This window comes from Pollachius pollachius, assembly GCF_949987615.1.
Source record: "Pollachius pollachius genome assembly, chromosome: 13".
NCBI classification, from domain to species: domain Eukaryota; kingdom Metazoa; phylum Chordata; class Actinopteri; order Gadiformes; family Gadidae; genus Pollachius; species Pollachius pollachius.
In genome coordinates this window covers 6109063-6127664 of record NC_136946.1, presented here as the reverse complement: position 1 = coordinate 6127664, position 18602 = coordinate 6109063, and the positions used below count along the sequence as shown (strand labels likewise).

The window sequence follows — 18602 nt, the reverse complement described above, 5'->3', positions numbered from 1 at the left end:
CGTGGCTTGGTTACATTTTAATAGGCTACTCGTTGGTTAACAGGTGGCCAATTAATTTAAAAAGGGGGGAAATATATGAGCTTAAATTATTCACAAGGCTATCTTTATCTCTACGATGTTAAATTGTCATTTGTAATCACAATTTAATTGACATCTTATGTTAATTAATTATTGGAGAAACGAAGACACAGCTGTCTTTATTCAAGGTACTTCTGTAAAGTATTTTCTTTTAATTTGACAAATAAATTCACATTTGGCATCAGAATATTCACTTTAATATAAAAAGTGTCTTTGGCACACAAAAACAATACATTTTAAAGCAAACATCTGCGAACAGCAAAAAGCTCTGGCATAAACATCACTGTGCAGAGAGGCAAGTTATGGTCTCACAGGTCTGTGTTTCACTCTTTATTACGGTTTCTGACAGTGCAGGAACTTCCAAGGTGGAAATATATATATTTTTTTAACGGACACTTGTGGTCTGAGATCTTCTTTTGTGGCTTTTCAAGATGACACAACAAAGCACATTAGCGCGAAACAGGCAAGGCAAGATAGGGACCCTCCTGAAGATGTAACGAAACTGAACACAATTTTTGGATGGGAACACTTCATGGTAACCCCATTTTTTTTTGGTGATGAAAAGGGTTGTCCGTTTACGTCTTGCAGTCCCTGAGCGAAAACACATTCAACATTCATGCAGAAGTGCTGCAAAACCAAACAATTAAGTGCAAAGATTGTTCTCTGGTCCTTTAGAATACTGGTTACACTGGTCGGTGCGGCTGATTCCTGGAATATTAATTTCTTAATATCTGTGAAATGTGCAGGGAACGACAAGGAGCTAAACCTTAGGCGTTGCTTGAAGGCCACAATGTTTTAAACATTGTTAGAAAGGAGTGTATGTTTATTTGCCAAGACACAGTTCAGACATGTCCTCTTATTAGGAAGCAGTGTGTACTCAAGTCACAGTAACAATGACAAAGCACTTTTTCATACATTCTTTTACTTATTTTCTTCGCACGTAGGCTATTTCAGTATAAAATATTAAACATGTGAAAATGTAATGACAGAAACACTGGCAAATAATTTAAATATGACAACAACGCAACCAAAAATAATCGTCTTATGTAAATGTCTGAGAAAGATGTGGCTTTTCTGTGTGACGTTTTTAAATAAACCCGACGAGCAGGAAGCCCGAACGCGTCTGCCACTTTCAGGTTCAGTTGGGGACATGCTTTTGTCGAGTCGTCCCGATATAAAGTCGTTTCTATCCTCTGTAGTTTGTGCTAGTTCGGACCGGGGTCGCTGACGCGTCGCCCTTGTGTCTGGGGTTCTCCCGTCTCTTTCTCCGCGTCGTCGTCCGTCGCTTGTGCCCCGTGTTCCGCGCTCCGCCTGACCCCGCCGTCGCTCCTCCGATTGGGCCTCAGAGGAGGGGATTCCTCCAACACGCTGATGGCATCGGCTGGAGAGGAGTTCGGCCCGATGTTGCGAGCCCTGACGCCGGAGCTTTCTCTGGAAGTGTAGTCCTGGTCGTCTGGTGAAGACACACATAATCAGAAACATGTCAAAAGTCTAGTCTGGTGTACCAATGAAGATACCAACTGCCGATATTCAATATTTATCAGGGTTATTTATCTGGTCAGGTTGCCACAAGAGAGACACTTTAAAAAAACATTTTAAAGGATGTTTTGGTTATTATTCCCTTTCCGTAAAGGTAATATTTCCTATATTCCCCACATTAAAATGAATGTTATAAAGCCAATTCCTTCACAGAAGAATGACATTGGGAATGCAAACTGCCGAGACGTGTATCATGACTCGGTGCCGTGGTGCGAGTGTCTCACCTGACTCAAAGCGGACCCTTCTCACCGGTGGGGTCTCTTGTCGATTGGCGGGCACAGTGAGGTAGTGACTCATCTACACAGACACACACACACACACACACACACAAATGCTGGTTAGCGTACATCTGGATCGTTCATAAACCACCACAATCCAAAAGGGGCAAAGAAACTATAGATATTTGATATTTAGTTAAAAAAAATGGCAAATTTAGGGCATATAGTAGATGCTTTAATCCAAAGCGACTTACAATAATTACATTTGTCAGAAGAAAGAGAAATAACAATATATTGCTGTCGGTACCGTAAAGGCGTTCATAAACATAAGTGCCAAGACCCTCATGCAATGGAGCCTTTCCGTTGCCACAATCAATGATAATGAACATTAAAAGACAGTTGGTCCGTTGCACAGCGTGGTATAGAACTACCTTGTTTCGAAACTCTAGCTGGACCAACCAAATCGCTATGCAGGGATGGGGAACATGTGGCAGAAAAACAGCTCTTCAGCGCGTCACCCTTCATTCACACGGAGACGTACCCTCCTCTCCATCTCAACCCGCTGCTTCCGGAAGCGCATCTCGCTGAGGTTCTCGTTCATGTCCTCGAAGGGGTCCGCAAACAGGTCGTGGCGGCTGTACGACCGCAGCTGAGGACAGACGGGAGGACACAGACCGAAGGGGGAGGGTTAGCGGTTACAGAATAAATGGGTGGAGAGGAAAGGTTCGAAAATGGTGAAGTCACACAAAGCGTGCAATACACAATCGTTATGAATGAACCTCTTTATTTTGGTTGTTAATTCTAAAGCTTAACAATGGGTTGGCTATTATTATTTGAGAAAGTCTTTTGCAAGTTAACCACGCCTGTTTCTGTTGTAAATTATTTTGTATTTTTACACTGGACCAGGCTCATGTCTAACCAATCAGGGTATGCCCTTCCTGATTGGTCCGGATAATCCATTATTTACATTTTGGTTGTCTAGTTTCAAAATCTTGCCCTCTTCAGCTCTCTCGCTCTAAAGTCACATTTAAGAGTTCAAATATTTCCGTCTCCATCTTGAATTGAATCTATATCCATACAGAGGTCTCAGAGACAAAGCATTATGACCTACCCTCTGTTTGGTCTGCTGCAGGTTGGCCCGTAGAATCCTCCGGATCTCCTCCTCTCTGCCCTTGGAGATCTTGGGTATGGTTCTCCCCCTGGACTCCACTTTGGGCTGGATGTTCCTGCACACACACACACACACACACACAGACACACACACACACGATAATATTCAACTTTTATAACCATCATCAAATAAATCCCCTTTTCAACATCCACCTCATCTGTTCTTTTGCTGCTGTAACACCTGAGTAATAGTGTTCTCATATCTCACAACGTAATCTCACTTATAAGCTAAGATAGCACAATTGTCACCTTCCACAGACAAGCTTCATCTTCAACTCAAAATAGCTATTCGCGGACCAATATCGCGTGCTGCATGCCTGCGTGAGAGCTTGTGTGTGTAGGTGTGTGTGTGTGTTTTCTCACAGTGGAATTGGCAAATTAAATATTTTATTGCACCTGCCCAATGCGGCTACTAGTGTTTAACGGGCTGGATGAGTGCGTGCGTGCGTGCGTCTTACTGCATGGATATGAGTCCGGGCAGCTTGGCCGAGCTGCCACTCTCCACCATCAACATGGCCTGCCTCATCTCCATCTTGTTGTAGAAGGAGATGAGCTGCGGCTCCATGGAGCGCTCCCCGGCGATCAGCCAGCGCTTCACGTACGTCTTGTTGAAGCGGTTCAGCCTAGAGGGCGGGGCATATTTAAATGAAGATAAATTAAAGGGACAGGTCACTATTTAAATAACGTAAATTTAAAAAGCTACATTTATGTATTTAAATGAAGCTAAATTAAGTTTAAGGATAAGGTCAGATAAATTAAGATAAGTTATAGTAACATAAGCCAAAATAAACAAAACTAAGATAACTTAAATTACTGGGGCAATGTGTATTTCAACAAAGTAAATAATAAAGGTCAATATTTTTATAATGCTCAATTAAAAAAAAGGTCCAAGTAAGTATTAAATTAAGTTCAAGGCAATGTTTTGGTAAACTGAGAAACTAAGATTAGCTATACTAAGATAAGTTACCGCTCTTATATGACCCGTTCAGCTTAAATAATAGAATTTAAGCTAAATTACGATAAGATTAACCAAGATAATTTGAAACGGACTGCACCGTCTTGTTCCTGTCCACGTTTGTGGAGGACGAGAGAGATTTAAGGCTAAAAACAGCCTTCTGAAATCACTAAAGAGTGGTGGAGAGGTCTGGAGACCAGTACAAGTCGTGCATGGTAGGGGAGGGCTGCTGGCCGTAGCAAAGACCTACTTGTCTTTCCAGTGGTGATGTCCGTAGTGTCCACAGACGCCTTCGATGCCCGTCAGGAGGTGGTCCAGGAACTAATGGAGACATGGTTTATCAATTATTAATCATCAGAGAAAATAACAGGAACCAAAGCACAACAAGGAGGTATTAAGTTACCCCGATATTGATTGTTTGTTTTGATCTGACTCATTTGAAAGCCACTATTGATTTGAAGTGTCTGCTACATTATGTAAATGTTTACTTTCTTCTCATGGTTTACATTATGTTTAATTGGGCACTTGGAGCTTTAAATATATATAAAGTATTATACTTATCGAAAAAATTGTATTCATATATTATTATATTATAAAATATATTAAAAGAAACATAATGATATTCATCATCATCATTAGGATGCAACGGTTCCTTCTCTCTGACCTGGGTGTGGATCTCCTCGTTGATGGACCTCCTGGTTTCCTTCTTCTTCTTCACGGCCAGCAGCTCCACCAGAGGCCTGATGGTCATGCCCTGAGAACACCATCACCACGTTAAGAAGTTTTACCACGTGTTGTTCATGCCCTGTTGTATCTAAAAGTAAGTCTCTAGCCCATTCCTGTGATGAGTTATGATTTTCTAAAGAAATAACCAAAATGCTCACTCCAGCCAAAATAAAAAAAAGGAAGGAATTCCACACTTGTCCTTGTTTCACCACAAGTAATATGTTATCAAGGGCAACATCCCAATTACCATAAAGTGGATTCAGAGTGCAGAGTTTTCCGGGAAAAAGGGACTGAGAATTATTTATTCACAGAGGTGAACACAAAAGCAGTGTGCTTGGTATGTAATCAGCAAGTTTCAGTGCTCAAAGAATATAATATTCGTTGCCACTATGAGACTCATCATAAAGAAAAATATCACCATTTGAAAGGACAACTAAGAAAAGAGGAGATAGACTAATTGTTAGCTGGTCAGAAGAAACAGCAGTTTACTTTTACTTTCAGCCGCGAGGTCTGTGATGCAGCAGTGAAAGCCAGCTACCTTATTGCTCACGAGATTGTGCAAGTATCCAAGCCATTTTCTGATGGTGAGTTTGTGAAAACATGCATGCTGAAGCCTGCAGCAGTCGTGTTCCCAGAAAAGCAATCTGCCTTTGCCAACATCAGTCTGTCGAAGAACACTGTCGCAGATAGGGTAACAGAGCTCTCAGGAGACTCGGGCAGCCAAATGAATGACAAAATTAAGTATTTTATTGCTTTTTCGGTTGCAATTGATGAGAGCAGTGATATAACAGATATTGCTCAACTGGCCATGTTTATTCTGGGTGTTGATGAGACTTTGACAATCACCGAGGAGTTCCTTGATTGGTGCCTATGAAGGACACTACAACAGCGAATGACATATTCAGCTCTCTCGTTGGAGTGCTGGACAAGGTCGGAGTGGACTGGTCCCGTGCCGTCAGCCTGGCTACTGATGGGGCACCATCAATGGTCGGGAGAAAGGCAGGCGTTGCGACAAAACCCCGAGACAAAGTACAGACCGCAAATGGGGGACAAGATTTTTGGGCATTTCACTGTATTTTGCATCAAGAAGCGTTGTGTTGCAAAACACTAAAAATGGATCATGTTATGAGTGTGGTTGTAAAATCTGTAAATTTCATCAGAGCGCGAGGTCTGAATCACCGTCTATTTGACACTTTCTCAGAGATAATGGATGGAAGGAACTTAAATGTCCGCAGTGGGTGCAGGATCTTGCCTTTATGGTGGATATTACACAGCACCTGAATAATCGTAACAAAATGTTTCAGGGCCGCAAAAAAATTGTCACTCAGTATAACGACAGCATACGCGCATTCAAGTTAAAACTGTCACTCTGGGAGACGCAGCTATCTAGCGGTGACACTGCCCATTTCCCATGTCTAACCGCTGTGCGTGCAACCGGAAGTAATGCTGATATGGATCAATGCAAAGACAAGATAACAGGATTGCTGCAGGAGTTTGAGCTGAGATTTCAGCTCTTCAGTGAACTAGAGAAGAAATTTGCCATTTTTCGCTCGCCATTTACGGTCAAGCCTTCTGACACGCCAGCAGACATCCAACTCAAGATAACTGACTTGCAGTGTGAAACCAATATGGAGGAGAAATTTGCGTCAGTGGGCTTGGGCACATTTTATCAATATCTCTTGCCAGGGTACCCCAAATTAACATCCCTGGCTGCAAAGGTTTTATCCATGTTTGGGACTACCTATCTTTGTGAACAGGTGTTCTCTGTAATGAACCTAAATAAGACAAAGCACCGCTCAAGGTTAACAAACACACACTTGAATGACATTGTGAAATGTGTTGCTACTCAGGATTTGACACTTGATATTGACGCACTGGTAAAGGCTAAAAGATGCGAAGTTTCAGGAGCCAGCAGCAGCAAATAGACTGCAGTGAGAAAAAAAAAAGTTAATCAGCAAGAAGGCCTGGGCCTAATTCTTGTGATGCTCTTTCAGAAATGTTTGCTCTCTGATGAATACCGATCTTTGAAAATAAGTTTACTCAGGTTTCATGTTAAAAGACAATAAATATTGTGCAGTATATCATTCTCAGCTTCAGTAGCCTACAAAACAGTTTCATCTGATGTAGCCTAATCTCATAGCTCATGCACTGCTATAACTTTTATGTTTGTTTATTTTATTTATATGTGCACATTAACATTTTCAAGGCAGTATGATAGCTTTCTTCATAGCTCCCACTTGAGTTTGTTTAGTGTGGTGAGTTGGTTCAGGTGTTCAGATGTAAAAATGTATTCACTCAACTCTATAAAAATAAACCAGTTGTTAATGAATGTGAAATGCATTTTATTTCAATTCCATTGGCCTATCTGTGAATAAATGTGTTTAATATAGATCATTGTGATCCGTGATTATGTAGGCTACAAATGTAGGCCGAATGATAAAGCATATTACTGAAAAACAAAGCTAAAGATTTGGAGTTGACGTAGGTTATTTTGCCATTATTTTACTGGTCTGGCCCATTTGAGATCAGATGGTCTGTATGTGGCCCCTGAACCAAAATGAGTTTGACAACCCTGTCCTAGAACATATAGAAACACAAGCCAGCCACCCAGTGTATCCACCCCATCCTTTCAAAAAATTATGTTTTAGACCGTTTTCTATAAACAGGTACAATGAAAAATCCTACATACTTTCAACAAAATTAAAGGAACATTTCGGTATTCCGAGAAACACTGAAACCGAAGAACAACATTAATTTCCAAATGAACGCCCAATTTTCACTGTGACAAAAAAACAAAAACAAAAAACATTGTTTTCAGATTGAAGACATACTCTCTGTACTAGAAGCTCTCGCTCACCTGGACGAAGACGGTGAAGAAGACGACGGTGATGATGGCGGTGAGGAAGAGGGTCTTCATGTGGTGGTCGGGCAGCAGGAAGCCCAGGGAGTAGGCGATGGCGCCTCGCAGGCCGCCGTACGCCACGATGAACTGGTCCTTCTTCGTCAACTTGACGATGCGGAACTTATTAATTACATACGTGAGGCCAATCACTCCTGAAACAGACGATATGGAAAGAGTGAGAAAAAATGTCAGAATTAATTCATAATGAAACAGAAGTCAAAGATTGACCCCAAAAAATTTGCATTGTTCAAAATTCAGATATTCACTTTCCTCTTCCTCTGCTTAAGACTTTTACTTTCTAAACTTCCTGAGAATGGGACTTTTATATTGGATACCCCTAATTGTCTCCCCCTCTTTGCTAAGGACTTTTATCTTGGAAACCCCTAACTGTCTCCGCCTTCTCTGCTAAGGTCTTTTATCTTGTCTCTCCTCACTGTGCCCCCCTCTCTGCGAAGGCCCTTTATCTTTGAATCCCCTCACTGTCTCCCCCACCTGTTAACGACCTTTATCTTGGACTACCCTAAACGTCTCCCCTCCTCTCGGCCAAGGACTTCTACTTAGCAAAACGTAATGCTGGAGCACTTGGATCCAATCAAAATCATCATTTAAACAACCATAAACAATCAAATAAAATCGTGTATAACCGCAGACTAATTGGACACGACCTAGCCTCACAAACAAATAAGAAAAAAACCTTTGCTGCATGCCTCTATCACCCATACCTTCCTCTCTATCTCACTCTAAAATAAAGCATGAAAATGCGAAAAACACAACAATAAAAACAACAACAACAACCACCATCTCCGGCGTTGCTCACCTATGACACGCGACACCAGACACAGGACGACGGTGACAACCACGAAGGTCCAGTTCCAGGCGTGGGGGCCGGCCACGGTGGACACCCCCAGGAAGATGAAGATGAGGGTCTCGCTCACGCTGCTCCACATCTTCAGGAAGTACTTGATGGTGGTGTAGGACTTGTGGGAGACGTTGGCCTCCACGTAGGGACGCATCGTCACCCCACACGCGATCAGCCTGGAGACGAGATGGAGAACCGTTCAGGAGATGGAGACGATTGTTCGCTCTATTGTTTATCTTCCTGCTTCCTGCTGCCATCGCCATTTCTCAAGGTTTACTTAAACTAACTTTCAATAAACTTTTGCAGTTTACTGTGCGTCGTGCTGCCTTCAGCCAATGGGAGGCAGTGTGGAGTCCAGTGTACAAAGCATTGAGGCTCCTTGCCTTCAAAATTAAAGCGTTGACGGCAGATGTTTGTTAAGACGTGTGCAGGAGATGATGGGTGTGGTTGAACCATCTTCTTAGGGAACTTTTATTTGCCGATAAGGACCTCGATTTGCCTCCCCCCCCCCCCCCCCTGCTCACGGGGACTCTTATTGTGGTAAACCTCCAACCGTCCCATGGTACTCACGACATGATGCCGGAGAGGTGGAAGACCTCGGCCGAGAGGTAGGCCATGTAGCTGTAGAGGAAGACGAAGAGGGGCTCGATGACGCGCGTGTGCGAGGTGAAGCGGGACGTGAAGGCGCCCAGGACGCCGTAGATGGAGCCCACCAGCAGGCCGCCCAGGGACACCACGAAGAAGCACACCACGGCCAGCACGCCGTCCAGCACCGTCACCGTGCCGACGGCGGAGAACTCTTTGAACAGGTGGTAGAGGACCTGAAGGGGGGGGGGGGGGGGGACGCACAAGGCTTAGATACACAAGGTCACTTTAATCAATTGTTTCATGGCCGTGCGCTCTGCAGAGCCAATCAGATGCAGGTTTGATTGAAATTCAACCAATCGCTATCGTCAATACGCTCTGTTTAATTGTTGGCTTGTCAGTTAAACAACTAGGGCTGATTGCTCAATTCCAACTGTTTTGTCAATCAGTGGCGGTTATCCTTAACTGGCCAATGGGTGTTAAGCAACGGGAGTATAATTGTTATGGCCCATTGTGTTCAGCTATTCAGAGCTCATACTTGAAATCGCACTAACCACTCACCAATAGCCCTCTCTAAAGAAATACAATAACCACTAGAACGTAATTGCATCACTACAACTTTTATGCCTTGGCAACTTTCGATTTCTTCCATCTATTGCAACCACTGTGTGTTCTAATACCGGATTTGACTCCAGGGTCCTCATACACAATGACCGTGTGATGCTGCCTTTTTCACCCTGGAAAGGCAGCCTAGCAGAAAAACCTCAACGAAGCCTGGGCTAAGAATAGAATAGACATTCTGGGAACCCTCCAAACACAAGCAGAACCAATTCACCATTAGAAAGAGAAGACCTTACAACCTTTTGTACCAAGATTAATTTTTTACTTCCTGTGTAGTCAACCTCTCTCTGTCAAGTGAAGTTCGTTATCCAATGAAGCGCGGAAATGAACAGGGAAGATATATCCTGAAAGCGCTTAATGTCTGGAAACTAATTGGAAGTAAACCCGAATTAATTTAGGTGGATAAAGAGGAAGGCACATTCTGACGGACCGGTTCAATTAATTCTGCTGTGTGTCTACCGGCAACATTCAAAGAACGCAGTCAACGGAACTGAGCCTTAATAGACTTAAAAGCCCAAATTACAATTTTGTAATTGAGCAGACGCCTTCAGCCAATTATTTAAGGAGACTGCAGTGGTTAGTCATCTTGCTCAAGAATGCAGACTTCAGGGACCAAACACAGAATCCTCAGGCTGGGTGTAAAACAGTATCCAGACCACTACACAACCCTGTCCCATACTATGCTGGACTCGTTTTAACAAAGCCACCCCAGGCCTATTGGAATCATGTGGTAAAACTATGTGTGTAGTCCAATAACATTTAGAGAGACTATGTCCCTGGAGACCAATGAAAGGTCAGGGATGGCCATGTGACTTCCTGGCTATGTATGTGGGCGCACTCATTATCAACAGCCTAAACATGCATTGCATCATGGTGCTGAACTCAAACACGGTCACAGAGCACAATAGTTCTCTACAGCGCTGAAACAAAGTAGGCGATTACATAAACACAGATAAGAGAATGTTTCTCTGCAATCTCGATGATAATATTAACTGAGATGGTGGATTTGCTTAAGATCCCGGACAATATGCTTGCTTATTCAAACAAAACTTGACGCGCACGAGAAGAAATTGGTGCAGTGTGTGACTGGGAAAAGCCTGACAGCTGTTCTGCTTGAAGGGAACTGACACGCTGTGTGTGAATGAGGGTGAGAGTGAGGGTGAGAGTGAGAATGAGAATGTGTGCGCTTGTGCCTCCGTTCTGAATGCCTACGATTGAACCCTCGTAGATAGATAGTCCGCGTCATTCATAACCGACACACAAAAGTCTCATAGAAAGAGAAAGGAAGAGATGAAGAAATGAAGAGAGGGCCTTGACCGCAATCATAACAGAGCAGATGAACACAAATCGACCATGTTTAAACAAGAATGATCTGTATTTTCAATAAAAATAACTACTTAGTAACCAAGCAACCATTTCATAACCAAAGTCACGGAAAAAGGAGGTGTGTGTGTAAATTAAGATAAAAGACTGCACTGAGGTCGAAGAAGATATAACCACACCAAACATTATATGCAAGTGGGGGAACTATACAAGGCAGCTGTTTGCACCAAGGTCGAAAGAGTAGAGTCTGCACACTTCATGTGGCCTTCAAGGTGGTGGTTTTCCCTACAGGTGAAACCAACCTGTGTGACGACCGTCTAAACCCATCTCACGTTCCATATCAGTTAGAGGGCAGGGATTCTACACCAAGCGTAGAATCACACCATCCTTTGCACCGATAGTGAAAAAGTAGAGTTTACACGACGGATGTGGATCTAAAGGTGTGACCTTGAGATCCACGGCTCAAGGTGGGACCTTAAGAACCACGTCCGTCGTACAAACTCTACAACTCCCCAACGCCACAAAGAATCGCCACCCCTTCCTCCTCCTCCTCCTCCTCTCCCCTCCTCCTCACCACGGTGACGGCGTCGTTGAGCAGCGACTCTCCGAACACCAGGATGTGCAGCAGCTCGTTGATGTGGATCTCTTCAAAGACGGCCAGCACCGCCACGGGGTCCACGGCCGACACGATGGAGCCGAACAGCAGGCAGGACAGCAGGTCCACGCTGGCCAGCTGCCCGCCCTCCAGCTGGCACACGCCGTACATCACGCCGCCCATGAAGAAGGCGTTCCACAGGGTGCCCACCACGGCGAACACCAGGATGGTGCCCACGTTCTCCGTGAAGGGCCGGATGGGCAGGAAGTAGCCAGCGTCCAGGATGATGGGGGGCAGGAGGTAGAGGAAGAAGAGGGTGTCGTCCAGGGCGGGCGCCTTCTCCCCGATGGCCTTGATGAAGCCCCCCACCAGCAGGCCCACCACGATCAGCAGGCAGCTCTCGGGCACCACCTGGGAGACCCGCGGGATCACGTGGAACCCTGGGGGGGAGAGGGGCCGTACTTTAGGGAGAGAGGCGTGTGAGAGATTGGATAGTGTCGTTCTTTTAGTGAGCAGGTGAGAGATTTTGGTGAGTGGTTAACTAGTTCTTTAGTTCTTTGAGTGAGTGAGTGAGTGAGTGAGTGAGTGAGTGAGTGAGTGAGTGAGTGAGTGAGTGAGTGAGTGAGAGAGAGAGAGCTGTGTGTCCAATTTGTAAGTGTAGTTCTTTAGAGAGGTATTGGTGAGTGGCTTGTGTAGTTTTCTAAAGAGGGGTATTGGTTGGGGTAGTTCTCTAGAGAGAGAGTGAGAGACGTGTGCATTGTGTTTCGAGGCCTCCGTCAAAATGAGGCGGATCCACTTTGATACTGTAGGAGCCACTTCAGAGATCAAGATAAATCAACTTTGTAACTGGAGCACTTTAACACAGAGTCAGAGTGAGAGTGAGAGTGAGAGTGAGAGTGAGAGAGAGAGAGAGAGATGGAGTTCCGCATTGTTACTCTAAAACTTTAGATAGAGAGAGATCTGCTTTGATAATGTATCTGCACCTTAGAGACAGATCAATTGGCTTTGTTGTTGCACTTTATCACAGACAGACAGACCGACAGACAGACATACAGAGAGAGAGACACATAGGTAGAAAGACAGAGATAAAGCTGGAGAAAGAAAGAAAGAAATGTTTGAGAAGGAAAAAAAAGAAGAGAAGCGATCGATTCAACAGAGTCAACAGAGTCATACTGCGAACCAAATGATCAAACAGGCTGCAAAGCATTTATCTGGGGATGAGGGAGCCATGAAAGAGCAACCGAACTCCCCCGTCCCTCTTCACAACGCGTTAGGTATTGATGGCCTCTGCCTGGAGCCACTCTAATGGTGCGATTATTGCCTCTAGATTGATGTCTTATAAGAGGACAACAACACGGTGCAATATTGTGGAGAATCAATACTTCATCAATGGGAGAGCAGGTTTTTTACAGCAGTCATGATTCCATTAGTCCCCATTTCGGAAAGGACTGAAACATGACATGCAAGAGAGAGTGAATCACAGACAGAGAAGGAGACAATTATTTAGACCCTGTATATTAATTCCATTAAGTATTCATATCAACATGCTTCTCTTTTTATGTTCAACCAAGCTTTACTTGTAAACAATTCAGGAGGCTTCGTTTCCATACTGAAATGAAAATCGGTGTCCTCTTGGTGGGTACAGAACTCAACGTGCATTACATCGTATACAATAAGGGTCCGGACAGACAGACAAACCAGGATAACTACACACCGCTTATGAAATGTGTCAAACATCTCTGCGATATTAAAAAGCCTCCGAGCTATGCTGTCCATCCTCTGCAGACCCATGTACGGAGCCTGACACATTATCAATAAAACAGCCACCGGGTTCGTGGAGATAATGTATGCAGTAGTGGTGTGTTCAGTCAGTACAGCCTCACGTCAAACCCTCGCGCTTTGTCCAGCGACAGGGCGCTCTTTGTTATCAAACGTGGACCAGCGAGCACGAAGTCCCCAGCGGCCCAGACAGCCAACAGCTGGGCCATATGATAAGCAGAGCACGACCCTGCTCAGCCAATCAGAGGCCTTCTATGGGGCCCCCCCCGTCGTTTTCCGCAAAGGATGTCTCTCTTTCTTGGCATGTTAACCACCATTTTTTGGTAGGTCGATTTTATTGTCATTAGTGTTTTGCAATGAAGTTTGATGTTGACTTTATTACTTTTACAATTGTTTTAATACAAAATACTTAATTAAACTGCCAAAAACAAATGTATAACTGTAAGAACTTTACAGACAATGCAAACCTAACACTAGCAAGAACAAAATATGTCATAGCCCTCAATTATGTGATTACAGTGATTTTCACGATAAGAGTTGTATAAATAATTTACACACACACACACACACACACACACACACACACACACACACAGCTCTAGTTACAAAGTTATCCTTCGCAAATGCATCCATCTATTTCTGGCAGACCAATGCGTTGAGGGGTGAAGGGTGGGTGGTGGTTGGTGGAGGGTGTTCATGCGGTGGGACAATTTGTCCCGGGTGGGGCTGTGCGGGGTGTTAACGAACCGTTACCAGAATTGATTAAGTACAAAGATTGCGAGTGCGTCTGCTCGTGAAACGCCATTACTTTGTACTTCTATACCGTTGGTGTTGAGTTCAGCAATTCGATATGACGTTGAAATATATACGACATCATCAATAAACAAATACTCAAGTGCCAGGGGGCAGGCAGGCTCCGACTCACCAAGTTTCATCAGCAGGGCGAGGAGGATCCATAGAGAGATCTCAAAGGGGGTTCTCACGTGATCGTAGTTGAACAAGAGGACGGGGAAGGCTTTTTTGTGGGTGACATTCGTCGGATCGTGGGTGCCGTCTTGAGGCGCGTCGTGACTCGCCGATGCGGCGGCAACAAACACGATCAGCAGAACGTAAACGCTGAGCCGTGGAGGGAACGACCCCAGCTGGTGACATGACAGAGCCATCACTGAGGAGGTGTTGACAGGTGAGCCCTCGGTCTCCCCGCTCTCAACTCTCCAAAAAAAACGATCGCCCTCCTTGAGGATCAGGTGGAGATCCGACGAAGATGATGATAGGACAGTGAGTGATGACGGCGGTGAAGCCTGCAGCAAGACCCACTTTTACGCAAAGGCTCAAATGGCATTTTACATTTAAGAATCATATCCAAAAGTTAGTGCTATAATGCTCCTCAGTAGTTGAATTGTTGTGGGGGTTACCTTCCCTGTTTACGCGGAATCCGTTACATCGCTGGCCTGCGCAAAATACCCATCAGCAGGTGGCCACGGCAGCAGGCTCTCTCCGGCACACTGGAAACTTACAGCGTGCATAGCACCACTGAGCCGCAGCACCACGTAGAGCTCGGTGTCTTACTCTGCATGGGGTTCGGCTTCCGAACCCATCAGGGATAAGTGACCTCTGCTGGATCGGAGGAGGAGCGACGAACGAACCAACTCCCGCCCAAAATGCCCCCCCCCCCCCACAACTACCGAAACTTATATACGCACAGACAAGTGGGAGGGAAGACACATGCACGCGCATGTGCGTGCATGCGCACACACAAACACACACACGCAGAAAATATATCGACTGTTTCTGCCTGTATGTCTCTCACGTACCCACACACTTCTCAATTGTATTTCTTTCAGCTTTGGCGGTCTATCAAATTTAATAATGAATGAGGATGATCAAGTGAGCTAATACCAACACGTTGTGGCAAGGGAATGACAGTTGATCAAACAATCTCCCCCTCTAACAACATCAGGCGGTTCCCACAAACCTAGATGGCTCTTCTTCCCACGTCTGTCTGGGCTTCCTGTCTGACTATCCACCCAACTCTCCATCCATCCCGTTATGGGTCTGTCCATGAAGGACCGACAGATAAACCGATGGGTGGCTATATATATATATATATATATATTTATATGTAAGATGGCTATCCATGAATCATATTCACCTGCTTCTGTCCTGCACGATTGAGGGGCGCGCGCACACACACACACACACACACACACACACACACACACACACACACACACACACACACACACACACACACACACACACACACACACACACACACACAAGGCAAATCAACTATAACGCCAGGCGGTCGATGTAAATGTCTGTGTTAATGTGTGTCTGTGTAAATGTCTCAGCAGCAGTGTTATATTCCTGGTAGTAGGCTACCTAGATTAAATTCCGCTGCTGCTGAGAAAGTAGTCCCTCAAAATGAGATGATTCATGCGATGTGAAGTTATGATTATTTCTAACATTATTCTATCAACACAGACATTTACATCTATAGTCTGGCATTATAATTGATTTACCTCGGGTGTACTGTGGAGTGGGTAAGACTGTTTTATTAGCAGGCTAGTATTGCCCGTTGCCGTGCGCTAGCTTAGCACGAGCAAACTCTGCAACTAGAAAGACTGAATGAAATGTGTTGAAAACTGTCTCCAATGATAAAGAACACCAAGGCTAGCTTGAGAATCAGGCCCTATGTCCAAAATTCCGAACTCCCCCTTTAATCGTTTTCTTTCACTGACCACAGGGTGTCGCTGGTTAGGGTTAGGGTTAGGGTCGTGTGTTAGGGTTGGGTTAGGGTTATGCAAACAACTAATATTTAATTAATGATGAAAAAACTATTAACTTGTGCCAAATAGATATTTTAGTAACAATTAACAAATATTAACAAAGGGTTAGGTAATGACTAGTTTGCTATTTATTATGGCACCTTATTATAAAGTGTTACCAAAAGTTATTTTGCTTATTGTTTGTTTGTTTATTTCCTTTTTTCTTCGTAATCAGCTCATCCAAACCAAACGGATAAAAGCGCTCCCCAAAGTGTCTTTTGATGTTAGCCGTATCCGCAGGGGTCTTTTAGTGTCCAATCTCATTGGTTCAGTGTCTAATCCTCAGGGTGAAGTTCATCTCCCCTCGCCCCCGTCCCATTCACATGGATTCCTCGGTACAGTGTGTGCAGTGAGCCGGCAGCGGGACAATGTGTGTGTCCTCACGGCCGCTTCCACATGGACGACGCTCTGAATCCCACCTTTCATGTTTATCAGCCGATCCATCCGTTCATCTATTAGCGTCGCGGTCATGTCAACTGGGTGGGAGGTCAGTTAAGGGAAACAGCACATTTAGTTTTTCAATGTTTTTGTTTAATTTCAAGCCATTCATGGAAATGAATTACAAATAAGTAATAGAAGTGTTTGCGTCAAAACTAATTTGATTAACCGGATGATATTTTATATCGAAGGGATTGAAGAAGTTAACAGTTTTGCATACAACAAAGTCAGACTAGCAGACTAGATTATGTCCAGAGATTTTAATCAGTTTAAGGGACATCTTTGAGGTTAGCTGACATAAACAGAAATAGATGGAAACATAATGAATCACAAAGATATACGGGGAAATATATAGTAAGCAGGACAGAAGATATTCACTTTCAAGAACTTTCTGTGTGGTCCATCAGATTTATTAATGTGACACTTCTTGACAAAAGGTGGTGACGAAATATTCTTTATATCCTTATTACTGAACTATTCCCTAAGAAATCGCTTCATATAGTATGATGGTGACCATGTATTTTTCAAATTTCCACACTTTCTTTATCTTTGTTCACATCACAGTACAAGGAACAAACCTTTACTTCTCCAACCAGTTCTTTCAGAACTACATTCATCTTCCACACAAACCTTTCAAACCTTCAAGACTCACAAACAACAAACTTCATACAAAAACAACATGGCACTTTGCAGCTAAGGGACAGGGGCCCTAAAATTAGTTTAGTGAAAGCAGCCTAATCCATCGTGACTTCGACAGTCAGGTGCGTGTCTACATTTAGGTGCAGCGTCAGTTCGCTGTCTGTTTCAGGTGGACTCTCTCGGCCATCCGCTTGGTACTGTACAGAGACACCCCCATGCCCAGGGCGGCCATCGTCATGGCGATGGGGTTGACGAAGCTGGTCTGATGCTGCACCTGGACCTCCCCGGAGACCTGCCTCTGGAAGAGGAGACGGAGAAATGGAGAGACGGAGAGACGGAGGAGGAGAGATGGGGTGAGTCAAAATATGGATCGTTTGAATCAGAATCTGAAATGTTGCCCAATGGACAAGTCATACGGGAATTTGTTCCGGTCAAGGTGCACACATAACCGAAGACAGTCAACGGACCGAAATAAGGATTCACTAATTAATTAGTGTTAATTGGACTTAAATGGAGAAAGCGATATCAACATTGTTTTTGTTTGATGCATTCTCAGAATAGGCAACATATGCAAACTAAAAAGTAGGTAATGCTGTTTATATCCTATATAACAAGGAGCAGTACCCTGAAGCCATCTTGACGTTACATAACGTCACCTCTCTATGTAGCCCACGATGCAGTTGCTGTCTATGAAAAATTAATTCCCATCAGTCTTCACAGCCTGACTCCGTTATGAAGCAAAGCATTGCGTAATTTCCTGACCCACTTAATCCAACAACAACAACCATGTCAAAGTTAGACAACTATGACTTTGTGAATTTCTCTTTATTTAACGGGTGGCTGTTATTAAAACTATCCAAAACCGAAACTTTACACAATTAAATATGATTTAATTTTCCTTAACGGACATTGCAGGTGCTTTTATAAAAGGATATTTGAAGTGAATTGTTTGATACGTTTAGTTTAGGATCAGACAGAGTCTAGGACATCTTGCTTGCTCTAGGATGCCTCCAGGTAAACTTTGGGGATCGAACCAGCAACCTTACGTTAGGGAGTCACCCTGGCCACTGTACCATTCCTCCCATTCAATGTTTATTTACATATTTCTCCTAAAATGTTGAACTTTTTCAGTTCAGTTTGAGATGAACTGAAGGCAGGACGGTACCTGGAGCAGGCGGAAGTACCCCGGGGTCAGCCTGCTCAGCCTGATGATCATGCCTGCCAGGGATGGCTCTCTCTGGGGTCAGCAAACCACGTCCTCTCACTGCTGGAGAAGGAGATGAAAGTGACTTCACACACCTGGGACTTCAGCTTATGGTCTCACAAGGCTTCACACAATGGAGG

General features: G+C 44.1%; 1 protein-coding gene across 1 annotated transcript; it reads right to left on the bottom strand.

Moving 5' to 3' along the window:
- Nucleotides 1-208: 208 nt before the first annotated feature.
- Nucleotides 209-14999, bottom strand: slc9a1b (solute carrier family 9 member A1b). The gene is made up of 12 exons (XM_079749098.1): nucleotides 14276-14999; nucleotides 11551-12011; nucleotides 9018-9268; nucleotides 8406-8623; nucleotides 7544-7740; nucleotides 4625-4714; nucleotides 4211-4281; nucleotides 3464-3628; nucleotides 2947-3061; nucleotides 2377-2484; nucleotides 1842-1914; nucleotides 209-1531 (listed from the first exon to the last, which is right to left on the bottom strand). The coding sequence occupies exons 1-12, from the start codon at nucleotides 14511-14513 to the stop codon at nucleotides 1284-1286; spliced, it is 2235 nt and encodes a 744-aa protein (XP_079605224.1). The 5' UTR covers nucleotides 14514-14999; the 3' UTR covers nucleotides 209-1283.
- Nucleotides 15000-18602: the final 3603 nt, after the last annotated feature.